Below are 23,875 nucleotides of genomic sequence, written 5' to 3'. Positions count from 1 at the left end.
AGCCATGAGTCACAAACCCAACATCCAACTAACTGACCTCTGTTTCTTTGTGTGAGCTGGAGAAATGTCTTTATTATCACCATCATCATCATCATAATCACCATCACCATCACTGTTGTAACCATCATCACCACCATCACCACCATTACCATCATCACCATCACAGTCACTCATTACTTATAATGATAGCTGACATTTATAGAACTTTACAGGGTACACACTCAGTAAATGCCATCTTTTAGTGCACAAGGGCACTTGACACATTTGCCAGGCACTTTACACGTGTCCCTTCATTTCAACTGTCTTCATTTCAACTGTCTTCCAATTGTTGCTCTCATTGTGCAGGTAAAAGCATTGAGCCTGGAAAAGGTTATACAGCTTAACTCAGGGGCACGCAGGGAGGTTAGGATTTGAACCCAGAGCCTGCATGTGCTTTGGTACTTCCTACGCTGCTATGCCAATGAGGACCATGGCCCCCCTTAAAAGGAAACTGCTAAGCCCAACTAAATGCCTCGGCAACTTATAAGCTGCCCACTTTCAATCTCTGAACCAAATGTCTTTTTGATGAGGCCTAAAATCCACTCCAGGAAGCCACAGAGGGGAATTTCTGAAGTCATTTCTAACTTCCTGTGAAAATATTCTGTAGCTGGCAAGAGATGTTCCAGATAACAATGAATACACAATAAAGCGGGTGCCTCTGCCTTGGATACCTGGCTCACAAATAACCCATTTGGCTTCCCAATCACCCTGATACCTAAAACTAGCAGAATTTATGCTTGCGGCTGGAATGGCTCTGTTCAGCCAGAAAGCAAAAGTTTATGGCTGAACCCTTTGCTCTGAAATGAAATCTAGTCTCTTTGGCTCGACTTTATTAGGCCGTATTGTACAGCGATAGGAGACATAAGTATCCAGAATCTGCTGTCACTAAAATGGGACTGAGTTGGCAAGCGTTTTCGTCCTCACATTCGATGCTGTGTCCTAAAATGGGGAAGTTGAATAGAAATTAGGGATCCAAATCAGGGCCATTTTTTGAAACTTTATTTTTAATTGAATTAAATATAGCCATCTCATTGTTCTGTCTTTACACAGCCCACATTGAAATGGAAGCTAAACTATCATTGGGGTCACTGAGTCAATGGAGAGAGACTAAATAGATAAATCTGGACTCCTGGAATATTGTTTAGACTAATTACCAAAACAACCCAAACACTTGGATACTCAGTGCTTAATTAGGTTTAAGCTTTCTCTGTAACTGGCTCCAGTATTTAGTGATATTCGTGGAGAACATTCTTTTTCATCTGTAATTTAAAGGATTGTGATTGATTGTCCTTAATCTTTATTCTTCAAAGGCATGATGGAGAATACTTGTTTTCTGTTCTTCACTGTCTTAGGGAATAGACCTTTGCTACTCAAAGTGTGGTCTATGTCCGGGCAGCGTCATTATTGTCTTGGAGCCTGTTAGAAATGCAGAATCAGCCCCCACCCAGGACCATGGCATCAGAAACCACATTTCAATAAGAACCTTGCATGATTTACATGCACGTCAGAGTTTGGGAAGCTGTGGACTCAGAGCCTCAGAAGACTTTTGTTAAGTAAGCCTCAGAAGTGCCCCCTGGTGAGAAATTATCCAGAGTGATAGCAGCAATAAACCAAACCATCTAAGATACTGAAGATCCTGCAAAGGCATAGGCAATGCTGTGGTGGTTTGTCTCTTCAAAGCAAGCTCATAGTTTCTGTGATGGAGAATGCTTTTCTTTTCTAATTCCCTTCCTATCCATCCAGTAATCAATCAATCAATCAATCAATAAACCATTGTTTCTCAGAATTTGGGGGTAATGGGATTGTCAAATGTAGCCTCTTCTGGGCTCAGTCTGTTTCCTGTTGAATTGTTGTTTGACTTTACGTTGGAATCCAAAAAATGATGGCAAAGAGAAGACACAAGGCTAAGTCCCATGCAGAAGACAGTGTGGTCATGAGACAAGGACACAAAGGGGGCTTCTTTCCTCAGGGATGGCAGTGAGACTCCTAGCTAGTGGGAAGAAGAACATTAGTTGGATTGATGGCAGTATACCAGCTCTTGAGAATTCCTTCTTTCAAACTCAAGCCTCCAAGTTATTGGATTTGGAATTTAAAAAAACATAAGCCGCTTGTTAAGTATCCAAAGAAGTTCTGTGATGACAAAATTTTCCAGAAAAATATTGCTCCTAGTATGAAGTTTTCTGGGAAGTTTAAAAATGACCCAGTTCTACCCATTCCTTATTAGAACCTAATATAGAATTTTTCAACATTTGGAGGCAGGAATTTGTTCGTTGCATGGTCCGACACGAAATGCTGTGAAGTCATCAGTGCTGACTTGTGATTAGATACTTAGGAAAACTGCTTGTTTCATTGTGTCTCTTTCTCTAGTTTTTGTCTTGCTTAGTTCAATGCAACAAATATTAATTGAGCACCTCTTATATAAGCACCTTAGAAGGTAGTATGTTGCTTGTTCTGGAAGATACAAAGTTGAGTGCATAAGGAGGGGCTCATGTTCCAAATGCTACTTTGCTGTAGCTCTCGTCAGATGTTAGAAGACTTGAATGCTATGATGGTAGCTAATGATAGTTAACATGCACTGAGCACTTACTGTGGGCCAGATAGTGTTCTAATCATTCTGTACTGATAACCCCATTTAGCCCTCCCAAGCCCCCTAGAAATGGGCTTGATTAGCATTTCCAATAAGGCAAAGAAGAGCATGTCAACCTGGGAAATGAAAAGCCTCACCAGTGAAGGGGCATATGATGCAAACTTTATAGGAAGAATTGGATTTGACAATTGAAAATAGGGATTTATATATATTTCCAACAGAAGGATCAAGGGAAACAAAGTGGTAGGGAAATCAGAAAGAAGGAAAGTTTTTAGATTAGCATTACCTATCTCCATGAGCTACTCCTTGAAATAAAGGATCGTGTGACTAAATGCCATGTTTGCAGATTTACAACTACTATTAACATGTTAAGTCTCTAACCATTGCAAAAAAAAAAAAAAAAAAAAAAGCCCAGTTTGGCTTTGTGAATTCCAGTCCTTCCCAAATCTACTTCTTCCAAATATTATTGAGCTACTGCTGGGTACATAGGCTACACTGGAGTTTCAGATAGAATTTTCTGCCCTCAAAACAACCTATATTTTCATGGTGACCCTCTCTCCACTCTGTGCATTCGAGATAATACCTGTTAGTAAGTTCTGATGCGCTTACTTTGGGAAATAGCTGAGAATACTCCTACTTTGCCAAAACTTGGGGGGAATTGTGGGAAGTTGGGTTTGTAAGAGAAGGCCAGCACATCTGTCAGTGAGTCCATGGATGGGTGCTGTGAACTGTATGCTACTCATCCACGAGCGACAAAGTACAGAAAATGAGAGCAAGTTCTTAGGAACTTTGAGAGCAATTTTATAGATTAATTTTATAATGGTTGAATCGAACAAGAAAAATTTGGGACCTGTACTTTGCATATCTTTTTCTTTTTTTTTTTTTGGAATTCATTTCTGTTAGATTTTGCAGAAGTTTGAGTCTGCAAAAGAGTGGACGTTGGAAATCAAAACAAAACCTGGTTCCCTACCTCAAATGGATTGAGAAGCTCTGTCCTGGATAATCCTGCATGCCGGGGGCTGAATCCCCATGAGGATTGCTTTCTCATGAGGATTGCTCAGCAGGCATCTGCTTGAGAACATTTACTTCCTGCTTGCTCTACCCAGATTAGAATTCTTTTCATGATATTTTAAGAACCTTATTATTTGAAGCACAAATGAGGATGTTCCTAACCATTAGCAAGATTGCAAAGCCAAAGTCCTATTTGGACAGAGAGTGAATAGGCCAACCTTTAATGAGTTCTGATGTCTCTTAAGCATAAGATACCCTTTCTTCACTGGAGAGAAAAATAGGGAGAGAGTAGAGAAGCCTTCTAACATATTGAGAAAAATACCAATTTCTGGCCACACAAGCAATACTTTCTTAAATCATTTCTAAATAATAATTCCTTAAAAAAAGTTCTCCTGTCAGGGCGCCTGGGTAGCTCAGTCAATTAAGCATCCGACTTTTGATTTCAGCTCAGGTCATGATCTCACACTTTGCGAGTTGGAGCCCCGTTTGGGACTCTGTGCTGCCAGTGCAGAGCCTACATGGGATTCTCTCTCTCTCACTCTCACTCTCTCTGCCCCTCCCCTGCTCATGCTCTCTCTTTCAAAATAAATAAATAAACTTTTAAAAAAAAGTTCTCATATCACTCTTTGCACTAAGCCCTTTTAGCTTTAGCCCCTCTGGCACTCTTTGTGTTTTCAGAATAATCTGGGCTGGAGGTAATATAGCAGAGGAAACACCATATATTCTTACACTCTTGCATGCTGTGTCTGTCGGTCGCTCTCAGAACACCTCATGTGGGCATTTTTTTTTTTCTCATAATGCCTGATGGAAGAAATCTCATTTGATAGTCTGCAGCCCACTAGTCTGGGTCTAAGAGATTTGGCTCAAGTCCACCCAGAATTAATCTTCGGAGTTGTTTATTTATTCGTTCAGTGCTGAAGCAACCAGTTATCTGGCATTCCATCAAATCCCAAATAATTTGTTTTAATTGACATTGTCCTGAAGGCTTTGGACGAGTCTGAAATCCTTTCGTCCTGCTCTCACATTCTGGAGAATGCAATCTGAAATAGGCCATAATTGTGGAATGCCAAATCGTTATGGAGTCCCTGAAATCCAATGCTGCTCTCAGAAGGGCAGCCGACCTGAGTCCACATCCAAGAAGTACAGCATTGAAGTGCAATTTGGCATGGAGAAGAAATACATTCTGAAAAGGTGCAAATCACCATTCATTCCCCCCCCCCCCCCGCCGTCTCCTCTGCTTCTCTCCTTTGGTTTCAACTTTATCACCAGTTTATCCCACCCCCAGAAAGCTGTGCAGCGAAGCATTCTCTATTCTGGCACCTGTGAGGACATAAGCTAGCAAGATGCAAAGGCTTTATTTTTTTAATACCACGAGTTGGTCTTAGGATTTGTCATTATACTGAAGAACGTTGAGGCGAGAAAGGGAAGGCGAAAGAAGTAGCCCTGTGCCCATTGATAAAAACTGGGACAAATATGTTAAGATTGGTGTGTGGAGGAAATGAGGAGAGAGAGAATCCCAAAAGCCCAATGATAAAGCTTTCTTAACACTCAATTGTCCTTAACATTGTTCGTTCCAGCAAGAAATGATTAGATGCAACATTAAATCAGATTTTTCTCAGTGACAGAGCATGCTGTTAAAGAATGGGGATAAATGACCCCACACATTTTAATAACCACCCATACACTCATCAGCCTAGAGACCATAAATGCTGATCCTGTGTTTATTATTATAGTCAAGGGCTTGACACTTCCTATGGGTTCTTTCTCTTTCTTTTTCTTTCTTTTCTTCCTTTTTTTGTTTGTTGTAGGAATTAATATGTATAATGGTATCTAAGGCACTTGGTCGTCAGTTCATGTCATTGTCACAATGACAATGTATTGTGTAATTTATATGTACAAAGTTCATTCAGATGTGACTAGTTAATTCTTTTTTTAAATATTTTATTTATTTTTGATAGAGAGAGAGGCAGAGCACAAGTGGGGGAGGGGCAGAGAGAGGAGACACAGAATCCGAAGCAGGCTCCAGACTCCGAGCTGTGAGCACAGAGCCCGACTCAGGGCTCAAACTCACAAACTGTGAGATCATGACCTGAGCCGAAGTTGGACGCTTAACCGACTGAGCCACCCAGGTGCCCCGTGACTAGTTAATTCTTATCAAAGCAGTTTGATGATTTAAAACTGTGCATTCTTTAGAGAAAAATATCAACTTAAAATTTGGATAGATTAAAAAAATAGTAATGCATTGAATACCTGCTAATACACTAGTCTCCTACTACCAGTTTGGGGCAATGTTAGTGTGTGTGTTATGACTCCCGTCTTCTTATTGCAGCTATTAACATAATGGTCATTGGTTTTTATAATTTCCTTTTAGTTCATTATTTTTGATGTGCATAATATCAATATATTTGGATTAAAATAGTGTACTTGTTTTCAGTTAAATAAGAATTGGCATATGAGATAATCTCCAGAATTATTTACATGACTCCAGAGGTGGGGACAGACGTTAGCAAAATTATTTGACCGTAATCACCACGGTCATTCAGACTCTTCGCTGGGAACAGAAATCACCGTGGTTGTAGCATACCCCAGCCAGGATGGTTGATTTTTCACATTCACTGGGTTGTTAGCATTAGAGAAACACAGTTTCACTCTAATCAGAGAAAGCATAAAAAATAAAAGGTGTCATTACCGACCCACCATTAGTAACACATGCAGAATCTAGGATCAAGAAGGTATTACTTCCTTCGAAGCCAAGGCTCATGTTTCCAGTTGGCAGGTACCCTTTGATGGTGGAGCTGTCTGCCCATGAGTTGGTGTACAACCATTTACTCGGGGGGTTGAACTAGACTGGTTGAAAAATTAGATAATGGAGAAAACATAAATAAGCCCACAAGCAGTGTAGACGAGCTAGCCCAATGGCTCAATTTCCCTTTCTCACTGAAGATTCTGTGAGTGAGTATTTGATGAATCAGGAGCCACAGCACATCACCTGCTCATCTTTGCTCTTCTAAAACAGCTGGAGTTTGATGTGACAGCCAAAGGAGAAATTGCTGCCTCAGGAAATGCTTTGCCTTTGACTGATGGCTGCATGGCTGGCAAATTAATTTTGGCACCTTTCCTTAAGTCACTTTGGTCCCATTCCTTCATTTTTCTGCTGGGAAGTGTGTACATTACATTACAGTTAAAAATACCTTCACAACACAAATGTGGAGAATAGCATGTACTATTTGAGGAAAGAAGTTGTAGGCTGAGATGGTTCCATTTTGTAGAGTAGAAAGGATGCCTCCATGCTCTGAGAGGAGGCCCACACTCTCAGTGCAGCTCAAAATTTGTTTTCCATTTTCATTTTCATTTTTCATTTTTTTAAATATAATTTATTGTCAACTCGGCTAACATGCAGTGTGTAAAGTGTGCTCTTGGTTTTTGGGGTAGACTCTTGTGGTTCATTGCTTACATACAACACCCAGTGCTCATCCCAACAAGTGGCCTCCTCAATGCCCATCACCCACTTTCCCTCCATCCCACCCCCCATCAACCCTCAGTTTGTTCTCTGTATTTAAGAGTCTCTTATGGTTTGCCTCCCTCCCTCTCTGTTTGTAACTATTTTTTCCCCTTCCCTTCTCCCATGGTCTTCTATTAAGTTTCTCAAGTTCCACATATAAATGAAAACATGATATCTGTCCTTCTCTGGCTAACTTATTTCACTCAGCATAATACCTTCCAGTTCCATCCACATTTCTGCAAATGGCATGATTTCATTCTTTCTCATTGCCAAGTAGTATTCCAGTGTATATATAAACCACATTTTGTTTATCCATTTATTGGTTGATGGACATTTAGGCTCTTTCCATAATTTGGTTATTGTTGAAAGTGCTGCTATAAACATTGGGGTACATGTGCCCCTATGAATCAGCACTCCTGTATCCCTTGGATAAATTCCTAGCAGTGCTATTGCTGGGTCGTAAGGTAGTTCTATTTGTAATGTTTTGAGGAACCTCTGTGCTGTTTTCCAGAGTGGCTGCACCAGTTTGCATTCCCACCAACAGTGCAGGAGGGTTCCCGTTTCTCCACATCCTCGCCAGCATCTATAGTTTCCTGAGTTGTTCATTTTAGCCACTCTGACTGGTGTGAGGTGGTATTTCAGTGTGGTTTTGATTTGTATTTCCCTGATGATGAGTGACATTGAACATCTTTTCATGTTTCTGTTGGCCATCTGGATATCTTCTTTGGAAAAGTGTCTATTCACTTCCTCTGCCTATTTCTTCACGGGATTATTTGTTTTTCGGGTGTTGAGTTTGGTAAGTTCTCTACAGATTTTGGATACTAATCCTTTAGCTGATGTGTCATTTGCAAATATCTTTCCCTTCCATCGGTTTACAACTCAAAATTAATGTTACTCCTCATCAACCTCTCACAAGGTCATGGGCTCCAGGGTTTAAGAATTTGAGTCATTGGTGAGCTTCTGTTCTGATATTTCCCCTCTTAGGTACTCATATACAGCAAATCCATCCTGCCCCCCAAGATCCTAGCACCACTCCCTCCTTATATATTTACTCTGTCATCTCTAGCAAAAGGTGACATGGTGTGTGGTTAAGAGTATGAACTCTGAATTTTATTCACACCAACAATTGGCTTTGTGACTATTAGTGTGTTACTTAACCTCTCTGTGCTTCAGTTTAGTCCCCTGTAAAAGGGAAATCATAATGACAGTAACTCGCTCCACCTTTTCTAGCTCTCTTTGTTCACTGCCATCTTCTCTTGGGTGAAGCACAAATGTTTTCAACTCAACATATATTACACTTATTTTTCCTTTCTTTTTTTTATTTTTTTTAATTTTTTTTTTATTTTTGGGACAGAGAGAGACAGAGCATGAACGGGGGAGGGGCAGAGAGAGAGGGAGACACAGAATCGGAAACAGGCTCCAGGCTCCGAGCCATCAGCCCAGAGCCTGACGCGGGGCTCGAACTCACGGACCGCGAGATCGTGACCTGGCTGAAGTCGGACGCTCAACCGACTGCGCCACCCAGGCGCCCCTATTTTTCCTTTCTTAAGAATGCATTTCTTGGGGCGCCTGGGTGGCTCAGTCGGTTAAGCTTCCAACTTCAGTCCAGGTCATGATCTCACAGTTCCTGAGTTCGAGCCTCGTGTCGGGCTCTGTGCTGACAGTTCAGAGCCTGGAGTCTGCTTCAGATACATTCTGTGTCTCCCTCTCTCTCTGCCCCTCCCCTGCGTGTGCTCTGTCTCTCTCTCTTTCAAATATAAAAATAAAAATTTTAAAAAAAATTTAAAAAAAGAATGCATGTCTTTACTGCTGACAAAGGTAAAAGAATATGTACTTTCAGTTTTGTTTTTTCAGCCAAAGATGCCAGGTTTGAGACTTAGAAAGGTAAACCTTGGTAAGAAGTGATAGATAGTTTGAGCCCTTGCCTTGGGATGAAGATTGAGGTTCTCTTGTCTGAGCCTGCTGTGTGCTGTGGTGTCAGTGTCCTGAGTTGGGGCTCATTTCCTGATTCTCCTGATGTGATTAGCCTGTTCTTATTGTTGATCTGTCACAACTTGTCATTCTTGCCCTTAAGGATTAAAAGGTCTTAGGATTCATTATAATTACTGGTTCTTCTGCCCTTACAATTATAGATATTGCACTGTCAGCACAGAGCTTGACACGAGGCTTGAACTCACGAACCATGAGATCATGACCTTAGCCGAAATCAGGAGTCGTATACTCAACTGACTGAGCCACCCTGGTGCCCCAGAACACCTTTGTTAGGAATCTCAAAAACATGTTGGCTTATCTATATAGAAATAGTGTTAAAGATGTGGCAATCTTAAGCAAAAATCTTAAGCAATGAAGTGAAACCTCTCAGTGTTTAAACAGTCCCTTCAGTGCTACTCTATCTAGCATTGTAGATACCGTCTCAGAATCCACAGATAGATGTAGAAGAGGCATTTTGCTTTCCAGAAAAGTTCTGTATTTTTTTTTCCAGTTATTTGACATTGAATCCCTTAAGTGTTTTTGATCAGCCACAAAGGCAAAACCTGCAGAAAGAAAAATATGGGAAAAAATCAGGAAAAGGTATATCTGGTTAGATATCTTAGCTAGACATCTGGTGCTTCTTCCAGCAAAGAGAAAAAAAAATGGGAAAATAAATACCCGTTTAAATAAGATCTAATCAGCAACTGGAATAGGTCCTGAATAGATACTGAATATGCTCAGTAAGTCTTTGCTGAATGAATAATTGAATGAACATTTGCTATGTTCAAAACAAACATGAATAATACTATTATCCTGCAAAAATTTGTGTCTACTTAACAAAAATATTTAATGATTAACTTACAGTAAAATTTGGTCTATAGAGTAGTTGCAAGGGCTGTTGGGTGGCTGGGTCAGCTAATCATCTGACTCTTGATTTCAGCTTAGGTCATGATCTCTGGGTTCATGAATTTGAGCCCCATGTTGGGCTCTGCACTGACAACGCAGAGTCTTCTTGGGATTCTCTCTCTTTCTCCCTCTGCCCCCACTCTCTCTCAAAAATAAATAAATAGGGGCACCTGGGTGGCTTAGTCGGTTGAGCATCCGACTTGGGCTCAGGTCATGATCTCACAGCTCATGAGTTCGAGCCCCGTGTCAGGCTCTGTGCTGACAGCTTGGAGCCTGGAGCCTGCTTGGGAAACCGTCTCCCTCTCTCTCTGCCCCTAACCCACTCGTATTCTGTCTGTCTCTCTCAAAAAAAAAAATAAATATTAAAAACATTAAAAATAAATAAACATAAATAATTAAATGCATAAATAAAAATAATTTTTTTTTAAAAAGGAAATGTTAAAAAAAAGAATAGTTCTATTAGGATACAGAGGTATGAAAATACTGGCCATAACTAAAAGGACCATATTAAAATTATATTAACTGAGGAATACCACCACCAATCAATAATAATCGAGATAAAGGCTCCTATTTTCATTGCTTTGAAAATCAGATTAAACTAGTAACATAACACATTATAAAGGGAATGTCTCTGCTGAAAGAATAGGCTGAATTCTTCCATTTCAAAAACACTATTTTCCCATGAAGCTCTACCATGAGGATTTATCATTGGCAATTCTTCATGTAGTATCTTATTTACCAATAAAACAAATTATGATACTATAATTCCCCAACTATTCTATATTTCAAATTATTTACTAATGCAGACTAGGCTTTCTTCAAATTAGTTAGAATTAATGGCCTTTGCTTATAAAGTCAAAATATCTTTTATTTGAAAAAAAAGTTGAAATCTTATGATTCAGGGAAATTAAAAAGTTTATGCTTAGTTAAACACATTGCAGTTAATTTTTAAAAATCATACAGTTTAGCAGTAGAAATGGTTGAGTGCTTTTTTTTTAAAGACCCCACTCTGGGGAAGACCAATTTGTAGATAAACAGCCCATACCCAGCAGCACTGCATAGCTAATGTCTAATGTGTGGGAGTAGGTTAGAAGCAGCTCAAACTAATGAGGTTAACCCACATACTCTAATCACCCAGACTTGCACAAAGCAGGCAAATAGCATAGAAGCAGGGAGCATTCAATTTATTTCTAAATGAGTCCTGCCTTTTTTGTATTCCAGGGTGTCACCCAGTAGATGGTAGGTGTTCATTTCCCACTGTTTCCAAGTCTCTTTCAACTTCTAGCATTGCATTTCCCCTAGCTAACTGATTATGGGCCATAGGCAAGATGCCTTTTAATTCAGCATCAGCCCAAGAAATTGTAAGGAGTCACTTCCTGTTGGCTGGGAAGGTGCCTCTCATCTCCTCACCTTATGTAGAGGTATACATGGGAGGCCACAGCCTACAGACTCCCAGGGACTACTCAGTCTGCCTGCCTTGGGAATCCCAAGGTCTTTGACCTCCTATAGGGGCTCAGCATTCTTGTTGTTATTCACTCTTTAATTTTTAAAGATCACTTCCAATGTAAAATCCTTCTAGAAATGCTTAGCATGAAGAGGGTTGTTGGGAAAACCAGTAGAGCTTGATAAATTAGGAAAAAAGACACATTTTAATGAAATCTGGGGTAAAGCCTGTCTGAAACAACATTTTACTTTTTGTGATACTCAGGGTGTGGTTGGAAAAATCTTTTTTTTCCCAAAGTAGAAATATACGTATTGTTCTATTGTGTTATTGTTTTATTTTTTATGTATATATATGCATACACACACACACACACACATTCATTGTAAAAGCCTTCAGACAACTCAGAAATCTATAGAGAAAAGTGTTAGTCTTCCACTCAGAGATAGTTAGTGTTAGTGTTTTAGTATAAAGTTTTCTAGATTTTTCTATGGCTTTATAAGAAATGGTTAGTGTTTTAGTATAAAGTTTTCTAGATTTTTCTATGGCTTTACAAGCATTCAGATAATTATAGGCTATTTTAATAGGGTCAGACTACTAACATTGTTTGGTAATTTTTACATAATTGCTATATGAGCAGATATACATTTTCACCATCATTTTTAATTATTTCTTTGTATTCCATTGAAAAATGTACCATTTGTGTTTTTTTCCAATTTTTTATTAATAGAAAGGATGTTCTTATACATATGTCTCTGTATATGTGTCTATTTGTTTCTTTGCTATGAATACTTAAAATGGAATGGTTGTGTAAGAGAACATGTCCTTTAAAAAATTTTTATAACACTTGCAAAATTGCTCTTCAAAGCATTTGTATCGATTTACTTGCCCACCAGTATTGTGGGTGAATGCCCATGCTTCACACCCTTGAAAAGCATACAGGTTAGAAAAATGGTGCTTTAGAGAGGATGTACTTCCATTCTAAAAGCTCAGGAGCATTGAAAGCTTCACGTGGACGATGTGGTTGTGGTCCTGGTTGCTGAAGACAGTCACCATCACATAACTAGGGCATTCATTCATTTGCCAGATAGTAAACTCTGGTTTTCCTTTTATAGTGTGCTGTCATATCTTGAACCTCCTGTGTTCTTCTCTCTAGATTGAGGAAGACACGTGGCAGAAATACTACTTGGAAGGAGTCTCAAATGAAATGTACACAGAATATCTCTCCAGTGCCTTCGTGGGTCTGTCCTTCCCTACTGTTTGTGAGTAAGTGACCATTAACCATGTGCTCTTTGGCTCTCAGGGGTATTTAATGTGCCCCTTTCAGGGAAGACACCTTACGCCTGCCCAATACAGCTGGGGTACTCAACAATTACTGAGGGTAACCTGTGTGCTCTGTCTTGTGTGGTGAACAGGAAAGTGGGTCATTACATGGTCTCTGCCTTGGGGATTTCTGCTGGCCCTACTTTTCCCCACAGCTCTGAGAACCTTATACTTAGGTCCATCATTTGCATTAAATTATGAACCACAGTGTTCCTGCATGTCTTGAATTAGGCTCCTGTGGTGTAGACACAAGTATGATGGGTGGCAGGAACCCATGTCTTTTTACCAGGATGAAAACAAATCTTGCCTGCTCCTTGATGAAAGGAATTTTAATATCTTTCAGTCAAATCAGATCATAGAGACATCTGAGAAGCCATTATTCAAAGTGCATTCAAATACTGCTGAGGAAATGTGGAACCAAATGTATGGAAGGAGGCCTTGAGAAGCTCTTAGCAATTTAGCTCCTGACATGAACAACCACCATGTTATGACAATGAGAAGGCTTAGCTTTTCCTTATTATTGGCTCAGCAGGATGGATTTGAACAAGAGGCAGCCCCAGCTGGCCATGGCCCCTCAAAGTAGCATAGGTGATCATTTAAGGGATATGAACTCAAGAGTTACACGGGTCCTGGACGCCGAGAAACTTCTATCATGATGATGCCTTAGATTTCCCACTTGGAATCTCAAATGTTGGGTGCAAGTCAAACAGGGGTTTTGTCCCCTATGAAAGCATAAACTCCCTGGGAATGTTGAAACATTAAGCCTTGTTAATCCATTGACACTTTAGCAAAAGATTTGATAACCTCAGTCTTGCTGGTAAAAACTGGGCAGAAATAGGGGAATCTTGGAACCACTGGGCTGAGGATGAAAAGCTATTCCCTTGTGCTGAGTACCTACAAATGAAACCCACCTTCTGGAAAGGGAGGTCTAAAAAGGATAGACCTGGGGACCCTTGGGCTCTTCTGTCTTCTAGCTTTCTGTTCTGTGCACAGCAGAGAGGGGACAGAGCACCTGGGAGGTGGTGTTTACCTGGAGACTCCTGTCACAGAACACAGGAGGTGTACTGTGTCTGTCCCTGGGCCCAGACCCTAAGCAATCCAAAACGGTTTGGCTCTTTACTGAAATTTCCCACCCTGTCTCTAAGCGAAAGTTTAAACGCTAAATGGACTGGAAAAGTTGAATAGGTAATTGATTCGGAAGGAGTTATTTTCTGAAAATGGATGCCCTATTGTAACTCCCATGTGTTCCTTTCTGTGAGAGCTATTTCTCTTTCTGCCACAGAAAGAAGTTAACCATTCAGAGGCCTCAGGTCCTGGAACATTGAGGCTGTCCCAGGGGATTTTCTCCACCTTGGGGTTTGGACTGCCTAGGATAGAAAGCCCAGGAGAATTCAAGACTTTTAATAGAAGCTGGTTCTATGTTTAAAAAAAAAAAATGGAGGCCTCCTATATAATGTAGGGGTGGTCTGAGCACACGGCAAAGCTGCCAATGCCCAGAGGGGTCCTATGGCATTGGGGGCATTAGCAGAGGTGTGTGTGAAGATGCCCTCCTTGGCTGTTGATTTTCCCTGGTTTGACCAGTGTTTATATCTATCATGAGTGCTTCCTCGGAAACCTGCATTCCCACTGCTTTTCTTACTCTGCTGCGGAATACCAAGTCAGTTTGTTTTAAGAGCATTAAACCGCAAGGTTAGAATTGCTCCCCCTAGAGGCTGCAACTGGGATACCCACAAGGTAAATTTGGCTCCCTTAAGTGCCCTGTGCAGTGTTTCATTTCTTAACAGTTAATTGCGAATATTTCAAAATAGTGGTATTTCACATAAAAACCAGATTTTTGGCCTCTCTTGAAAACCTGATGTGCACTTGCATTTCTACCAGATGCTAACTGGCTCTAATTTGTTGTAAAGAAGGGGTTAGTGTAGGTCCTCCCCTCTCTGTTGTCTTAAACCAGGCCAGATCTGCATTGATACCCTGGGCCTGGCCCTACTGCCATGTGACTTTGTCAAGAACTCCCTGGGTGGTGTGACACTTCACTGCCCTTCGGAGCCAGCTCAAGAGCTGGACACTAGTGGCTGCTGTAAATATTTCCTTTGATGGATTTGCATGTTTAGATCATGTCCTGAGGAGGAGAGAATCTTTCAGACACACCTCGTTGTCAGAGAATTTAATATTTGTTCAGCACAGCTTCTAGAATACAAAAAAAAAAAAAAAAAACCCACAAACTTCTGATGTGAGTGAGAATGTGTTCAACTTAGTGCTATTATTCGTTTAACACAATGATACAGCAGAGGTAGGAATAATCAATAAAGAAAGGACATTTAATGAGATTTAGGAACATCCCAAAACATTGAAGCTCTCCTCAAGCATTTGATTATCTGGAGGCTTAATTATCTGTGTTTTCTACTTTAAATTAAAGAAAAGCCATAACTCAAAGTTACCAGCAGTTTAATGATAACACTCTTCAATTCAGGTTAATTAAAGCACAGCCGTAATTAGAGTGTAGTGTTGTATATCACCGGGCTGGCGCATAAGTATTTTCATTACAGTAAGAATTGGCTATTCAATTTCGAGATGACATAAAGGACGCTGAAATATATTTTAAGCTGGTTCATGTAGAAGAAAAAGAATTGGGGAATATTCTGGGGACAATAAAGCACAGATAAAATATACAGATTTTCAGAGCGGTTTCTGTAATTATGTGCTGCATTAAAACAATATGCAGCCAATAACGTCTTAAAGCATGAAAAGAAATAAATTTGCTCTTCCCCTAGCTGGCAGTATGCCCCCTTGCAGGGTGGGATCACCGCCCAGGAGAGCTTGGAGTTTTCTCAGAAGCCAGGAGAAACGTTCTGTGGAAAGATAAGGGAGCAGGATACACGGATGAAATTTGAAGTTATTTCCCCAGAGAACAGAGTGGGGAAGAGGAGAGGCAGGAGGGCCGGAAGGCCCCCACAAGGCAAGCTTTTTAAAAATTTCTAGTGGAGAGGTGTTCCCTCTTGCCCGGGGGAGACTCACACCAGCTATGTCCTCAGACTTCTGGGCACCGGCCTTGTGGCCTCACTGCGTGTCATCAGAAGACGCACCTTTGTTCCGTGTGTCACTAACTTAGACAAAACACAGTACCATTTCTAAATATTTCATTTATGTCTTCTCATTTTAGCCACACAACAATCCTGTGGTTTCTATTAATGCCACACTCCCTGGTTTATGAACAAGGACACTGGGACTCAGAGGATGTTGGTGCCCCTCCAAAGCCACCTAGTGCACAAGTGACAGAGCCAGGGTTCTGATGCTGGGCCTGTGTAATTGAGAGCAGCTTGGAGGAGCTGCTGGAGGAAAGCTGGCTAATTAAGAATCTCCCGGGGAGTGTAGTAGTGGAGAGATTTCTAGGCTCCATCTCCAGATTTTAATATCTGGGGGAGTCCCCCACATCTGTACTTTTTTTTATAAGCAAAGACAGGTGATTCTGATTCAAAGTCTGATGACTGGGGCTTCCCCCTACCCCCTCCTGCCTCATCCCTCTACACCACAGGCTGGAATAAACTCCTCTTACTCCGCACTTTGGGCTCAGTCACTGGAATGTTTCTCTCTGATTTTAGGCAAATCATAGAATTATAGGTGGGCCATATTTGACAAGCTAATGTTAACATTTGGGCTTTTGTGTGAGTTTCCTTGCCACCATTCCTGCTTCACATTTTCTTCAATCTCCTGGAAGACAGGCTGAATCTACACTCTGCCACGCCATGCACACTCCTGACTGCTCTGCCCTCTCTCCATGCCTTATCCAAATCAGTATAGGAAAAAGGCATGGGGGTGCTGAGCCCTTTAATGCTCTTGGTGAGATTTCCACTGGACATCATGAGAGCAACTTCAGGCTGCAGAGAACAGAGAAGCGCTCAATGCCAAGATGCACAGAGGAAATAAGGACAATTCAGGATGCAACCCACAAAGGTGCCTCTTGGCTTTGTTGGCAAGATCATGGTGGCTATGTCCTAGACCTTCCCCAGGATGCCCTTAGGGTGTTCCTTTTAAGAGCCAGCAACTCCTAAGCAACCCCCCTTCATTTTGCATAGCTGGCTTGCCCCTGGGTCTGTGTGAAAGTACGATCAAGGCAAAGGAGCTTTGGGATCTGAAAGAGAAGGTGCCATCCATTGTGCTCTGAACACCACAAAACCACCTGCTCCCTCTCCCTCCCATTCCCCACCTTCCTCAACAAGGGACCATGGAGGGTGCGAGGGGCCAGCACCAAGCCTGCAGGAATCAAGGAGCTGCTGTCTGAGGCCATGTTTGCCACTAAAGGGTCTTGTATTTGACCGGTCCCCATTATAGGATGATGCTTGATATTGTAGAGTGTGACCCTGGAATCTCAAACCCTCAGAGCAGCCACTTGGTGGATGTGTAATTTGGGACAAGGTATTTGATTTCTCCATACCTCCTTCCTCTGATAGTTACCAGCTGCCTGACTTTGGGCATGGTGTTTACCCCATTATCCTCATCTCTGAAATAGGAACATTACTTATCTCTCAATAGTGCTGATATTCTTTTCCCTCTCCCACCTCCTCTTTTCCCACCTCCTCCAGTCCTGTCCCATCAAGTACAACATAAGCACCAAGAAAGAAAGGGATTACATTGTGGCATTTCCAGGTTGTATTTACTCTTACCCTCTAGAAAAGTTCTGCGGTCAGTCAGTGGTCTGTCAGTCACCAGCCAGTCGGTCGACTAGATTTTTAATAAACTTAGGATATGTGTGCAGTGTGCCAGGCATGGTGCCATCTCTAAGGGAAACTGCAATTAGATTTAATCAAGGATTAATTAAAGGATTAATGACAGTACTTATAAATGAAAAGTAAAGAACTCTGTTTCCCTACAGTGGCTGCTTTCAGAGAGTTTTAAGTCTGGCGAAGAAAAATAATACCCAGGGCACCTGGGTGGGTCAGACAGTTAAGCATCCGACTCTTGATTCGGCTGAGGTCGTGATCTCATGGTTCATGAGATTGAGCCCTGAGTCAGGCTCTGTGCTGACAGCGTGGAGCCTGCCTGGGATTCTGTATCCCTCCCTCTCTGCCCCTCCCCCACTCACACGTGTGCATGTGCTCTCTCTCTCTCAAAATAAATAAATAAACATTTGGAAAAAAAGAAAGAAAGAATACCCATCCTCAGAGAGAACTAAGCACCTATGGAGAAGTATTTGATGGGTGCACACTGGAGGACAGAGGCTGAGAGAGGGGGTGAGAACTCCCTGTAGGCTGGGGGGTGGGCAGGAGAGGCTTCCTAGAAGAGAAGACACTTGAGCTGTGTCTTGTAAGGAGATTGGATTCAGAGAGGGAATAAAGAGGGAAGAGGGAATTCTAAGCAGTAGGCAGTTGGGAGGCTGGGAGCCACATAGCATCTCTCCGATTTTCCAACAAGTGCAAACTGATTTCCCTTTTAGATGGGAGAAAGAGACAAATCAGATTTCTTTTGACGTGTGATGTTTTCAGGGGGAAACAGCGACAGAGTTTTTTTTTGTCTGCCTCCAGACAAGAAAGTGAAGGCAGAGGGGAGACCAGAGAAGTGGGGAAGGAGGAGCAGGAGGAAACCACAGGTTCTGAGGTTGGGTTATGGCAAGAACACCACGTGCCAGGTCCTGGCTTTCTCAGTGAGGGTATTAGTCAGTCATTCATCGCTTGCAAAATATAAAAGCTTAATTGTATTGGGTTTTACAGCTCAGAGGGGATTAGGACAAAAGATGTATTTAAAATACAGTCTATCTCTCTCTGTCCCCCTGCAGCTGATGGAGTAGTTAAAATTCAGATTTGATGTGGAGTATTTAATGCCCGGGTAACTTGGGGGAACTCTGGTCAGATCTTCGCGGTGCTACAGGGCAGGAGTTCTGCCCTCGGTCTAGATGTGAGCATGGATGCTTTTGTGATGACTGAAGACAGTGTGGAGGTTGGAGGGGGCTTCTCCATCCCCTCGTCCACCTGCATTCAGGGCTCCTAAACAAGAAGAAAATCATGCTCTCATGCTGTGTTGTTCTGCATGGACAGATCTTTCCAGTGAAGCTGCTTGAGGGAGATTTAAGACTACCTGGGGAAAGCTGGGTCTCCTGTAAAATGAAAACTAGAGCCACTTGAACTTGAGTTCTAGCAGATCAGTAGATTTTAGGGAAGGATTTCTGAATTTGAACATGGAGCAGAGAGAAGCTGGCAAGCCTGATTGTCATTTGATGGATTCATTTAGCCAGGCTGCAGAAATGAGAATTTTGTGAGAAATTGTGGAGGGACTCAAGTCTCATCTTTAAAAAATATTTTTCCTGAACAAAGTGGCCCTATTCATCCAATTATTTGAGGGGTGGTATTGTAGTTAAGACAACATTTATGAACACAGATAGGAATACAATATTTATGATGATTTCTACTACAGAGACCCAGAGATGACCAGTAATCTTTCTACATGTTAGTGAATAAACAAATGACCCTAAAAACTGTTAAAACTTTTTTTTTTAAGTTTTGAGGGAGAGAGAGGCGGGGGAGAGGGGAATAGAGAGATGGAGAGAGAGAGAGAGAGAGAGAGAGAGAGAGAGAGAGAGAGAGAGAGAGAGAGAGAATCCCAAGCAGGCTCCACAATGTCAGTGCAGAGCCCAATATGGGGCTTAAATCCATGAACCATGAGATCATGACCTGAGCTGAAATCAAGAGTCAGATGCTTAACTGCCTGAGCCACCCAGGTGCCCCTAAAATCTGTTAAACTTTTAATCGAAGGCCACAGAGACAGTGGCACATCTAGAATTCTCTTCAGGAGGGTCAAGGAGGCAGTCCGTTGGAAATGAGATGTTAGGGGCTTCACTTGATATTAGGTCCACATAACAAACACACAGTTTACATTTTGTTTCTAATAATAGTAATACAGTTTTCTAAAATGCATTTATTCATATTTTAGGCAAATGCTCGCTGTCTATATCAAAGAATGTAATTATTAATAAAATCAAGTGTCTCAGGTGTGGTAGTGGAGATATTGTGAGTGTGTGTGTGTGTGCACACGCATGCGTGTGTGTTTGAGGTGGGGGTGTTCTGAAGCCCGCTCCACCTCTATCAAAGCTATTGGGAAATGAAATCTGAACATCTCCATGAGCATTTTAAATCACTTCCTTTTTCTTGGTCCTGAGTCTTATAAATCCTGCTGTTTCAAATTTCCTTTAACTAGATGTTTCCATTTCGAGAGCCTATCATTTTAAATCAAAGCTCCTAAATCTGAATCTTTTTCATTCTAGCCCCTAGATCCTAAAGATCTGGTTTCCCAATGCACAGTATTTACATCCACATCTACTCTGATTACATGCATCAGCCTGACATTGCCAGGGTCCCTCTGGATCGCAGAAGAGGGGCCTGTATTTCAGGGGAAGCTGGGTTTGCAGGGCACAATGAAAGCTACCTCTTCTCTCTTCACCCACTCACTCCTAGGTGACTCATCTTCAACAGCCCCAAACCACATCTTCACACACCCTTCTTGGGCACATTCAAAAGTACAGGTTCTGAGACAGGTTTCTCCGCTTAATTCACATCAGCAAGCAATCTTTCTAGTCAAGGAGGCTGATTTCATGGCAAGAACAATTTATGTCCCTCTGGGTAGGTAGAAACAGTTGGACTCTAATTCTTAAGAGCCTTTGTTCAGGAACATCTGGGTTGAAACTACTGTATTTAACAGATGATGCTAGCACTAAAAAAAAAAAAGGCCTTATATAATGTCATTGTCAAATTTGGTAGATCTCTACTTAATAATTACCAAGAAAGCAATCTAACTTGTTATTACAACAGTTTTATTGCAGATTGCTGGTTTAAGACCTTTTTGTGACAAGTGGCATTTTTTTTTTTCTGGAAAAAAGTCATTTCTGTTCCCCTGTAATTATTTTCACAACCAGCAGCAACTTCCTGCATTGGACATATTGGGACATTTTATTTTAGAAACAAGAATTGAATTCCTGCTAACTTATGGCTGATTTTATCCTGTTTATCCATTGTAAAGGTGGTCTCGCTTCTCTTTCTTATACCCTCCCTCAACCTAAGCCCCTTTCTCATCCACCCCCGGTCCTATGTATGTGGAGACACTGAGTAAAACCATAAGAAGGACTATAAGAACTGGATGAGCAAAGCTTATTTTTGGTAAAAGCTTATTGCTTTACCAAAAACAATGGTATCAATGATACAAGTAAATATTTAATCTCAGGACATCAATCCTGGCTGGTCTGAAGATGTGCTCTGAGAAGCACACCCCTTGTAGGAGGATCTGTAGAGATTCCCAAGGATAAATTGCTGTCTGTATCTTAGAATTGTATTTGCATTTTGGCACATTGATTCAAGGCGAGTGTGAGATCCCCAGAGTACATCGCTGCTATTCTTTTTCTGTATATCCTTCTTTTCCAGTCTCTTTGCTTCTAATGAGCAAGTTAAGAGGCACCTTGTTTCAGGATTTGATACTCAACTCCCAAGCCTTCCCTGCTTCGACTTTCCTAGTTTACCACTTTATCTCTTATGTATACTTCCAGCACCTCATGAGATTCTGCTCCCCAGTCATTCCTGCATTTAATCATCGTTTATTAAATGCGCCTTGCACTCTTTGCACTTTGCAGAATTCCAGGGAGACAAAGCATGTGTCTTGCACTGAAGAAGCTCAACTCGAGGGCAGAGAGATGAGTAAACAAGTGATTACCACACCCCAGCACTCCTGTTCCTAGCCTTGGTCTGTTCATACCTCCAGGACCCCCCAACAGAGACTGTACCTCTGCTGCAGACTTGAGCCCACCACCCTAGATTGGCTAACTCTCTGTGGTAGGATCTAACAAAAAAAACCTGATGTTTAATAGGGGGGATGTAGTTCTGTTTCTAGTGAAAATTGCAAATTACTCAAGATGTGCTTTTTGCGGACATGCAGAAGATACTAGTTAGAGCAGAGATTAAAAACTTAGGTGTCTGTAGGAGGCAGGAGTGAGCAACAAAGAGTGAAGAATGAGGAGGTAGGGTAAGGAGTGCAGGGGACCTTGGCATAGTGGAGAGCACATGTCCCATCCAGAGGTATAAGGGCATCAAGCTCGCGTCCCTTTTAGCCATACAGAATGTGGCTCCAGTGTGGCTATTTATGATTGATTTATCAAGGAAAGCTGAAAGGCTAGTTTTTATATGAAATCACCTGTTAGTATCTCATTCTGAATTTTTAAACATGCTGCATTGCCTAATGCTCCATGCTGGGCTTCTGGCCACTACTGAGATTTAATTTCCACTTTTGGCCTTTCTTCATAAAGGCCATTTGACCTTGAGCAAGTTGCCCCTCTTTGTCATCTCTGTGAGAAGGGCGGGCCTGAATCGGATAATCCATGGTTGTGGCACCATTTGCATATGATTACTTTGTTGACATCACTCTGTCCCTCCCCTCTCCCCCTTTGACCAGTGAGTAAAGGCTGGGTTTGGGTCAAAGAGCTTCTTAAAAAGAGGCTTCTGTAAAGCAGTGTAGAATCAGTCATCTTACATATGGATTTGGAAGTCATGAAAGAGGACTCAGAGATCTCCTTGGTCCACCCTGCTAGGTTAAGGAATGTGCACAAGGCCGTGTAGATTTTACTGACTATCCTGCATTGGAAAACTTCTCTCTTTTTATACCTAGTTGGTAAATGATATTGTAGTACCTAGGAAGACATAATTCACCATTACTGTGGACTATTTCTTTGCTTCTACCAACAGGATCAGGTCATTAAAGCAATTAAGGTCCATGATCCCATGAACCACAGAGTCCCAAAACAGAGTGGCCAGCTGCTCATAGGGTATCAGCATATCGGCCTCTTTGTGACATGTGCTAAGAGCAGCTTTCTCCTTGAGATTTTGGCATTTAGCTGTTATTTACATTAGAAAGTGGTTACCTACCCTGGTAATTTGGTTCAACAAATATTGCATAAGCCATCTGATATTTTAAACAATTTAAGCTCCACAAGTAACAGCCCCATAAAGGGTGCATGTTAGCAGTTCTCTATGGGACATAAATTAAGAAGAGCGTTTTTCCAGCTGTAGTTGGATACCTGGATTGGTGTTTCAGCAAACTGCGTAATCAGCACAAAGCCCAGGTCATTAGAGTCTGCTGGCAGGAATCAGCAAACCTGCAAATCACCGGGAGAGCCCAAATGTGCCTAGATGAAGTGGTCCTTTGAAATCTGTCTGTTGAAAGCAATATGAAGACCATGACCTCACATGTAGGAATGAGCAATTCGGTCTTCTTCCTACCGGAGAGCATGAGGCCTTCACCAAGCCCTTACCTGCAAGCAACACAGTCACAAAGTCTCACACGTGATTATGTCACTTTTGTATTTGAAACCAGCCCGAAGCCTCCCATTTCACTTAGAATAAATGACAGACCAGCAGACTCATTGCTGTGGCCAGCAGTCTTCGCAAACTTGCTCCTGCCTAGCTCCCCGACCTAATCACTGTCACTTGTGACTTTGCTCACCCTGCTGCAGTCCAGCTGCCCTCGTTGCTGATCTTCAGACACCCCGAGTTCCTTCCTGCCTCGGGACCCTTGCACTTGCTGCTGCCATTCCCTGGAAAGATTTTTCTCCAGATCCTCATTGCCTGCCTCTTCTCATCACCTCCAGGGCTCAGTGCTCTAACTTCACTTTCTCAGGATGGTCCTCTTGGGCCACTGCAGATAACACATCTTCCCAGTTGCTCTTTTTTGTTTGGTTGGTTGTTTTGGTTTTGGGGGTTTTTGTTGGAGGATAGTTGACACACAGTGTGACATTAGTTTCAGGTGTACAACATTGTGACAGTTCTGCGTGTTATGCTGGATGCTCACCACAGGTGGAGCTACCATCTGTCACCATGCAACGCGATACAGTACCTTCGACAATACTCCCTATGCTGTGCCTTTCATCCCCTGACTCATTCAGTCCATAACTGGAAGCCTGTACCTCCCACTCCCCTTCACCCATTTTGCCCACCCTCCTCCCACTCCCCCTTGGCAACACCAGTTGGTTCCTTGTATTTATGGGTCTTCCCAGGTACTCCTCGTCCTCTTCGGTTGTTTTGTTTTCTGCACAGTGTTTTCCTCCTCTGGAAATGTATTACCACTTGTA

The 23,875-nt window shown here is 41.8% G+C and overlaps 1 protein-coding gene across 29 annotated transcripts in view; it reads left to right on the top strand.

The window, feature by feature from the left end:
• Nucleotides 1–23,875, top strand: part of KCNMA1 (potassium calcium-activated channel subfamily M alpha 1) — a 739,425-nt gene that overhangs the window by 558,925 nt on the left and 156,625 nt on the right. For all 29 annotated transcript variants that reach the window (XM_058696774.1, XM_058696780.1, XM_058696775.1 and 26 more), the window contains one exon: nt 12,614–12,723. In XM_058696774.1, the coding sequence (XP_058552757.1) occupies nt 12,614–12,723 (110 nt within the window). The remainder of the gene's footprint in view (nt 1–12,613; nt 12,724–23,875) is intronic.

The sequence above is a fragment of the Neofelis nebulosa genome, chromosome 13, assembly GCF_028018385.1.
Source record: "Neofelis nebulosa isolate mNeoNeb1 chromosome 13, mNeoNeb1.pri, whole genome shotgun sequence".
Taxonomy (NCBI): Eukaryota; Metazoa; Chordata; class Mammalia; order Carnivora; family Felidae; genus Neofelis; species Neofelis nebulosa.
Note: the sequence above shows the minus strand (reverse complement) of the source record. Positions and strands in the feature narration are given on the sequence as shown.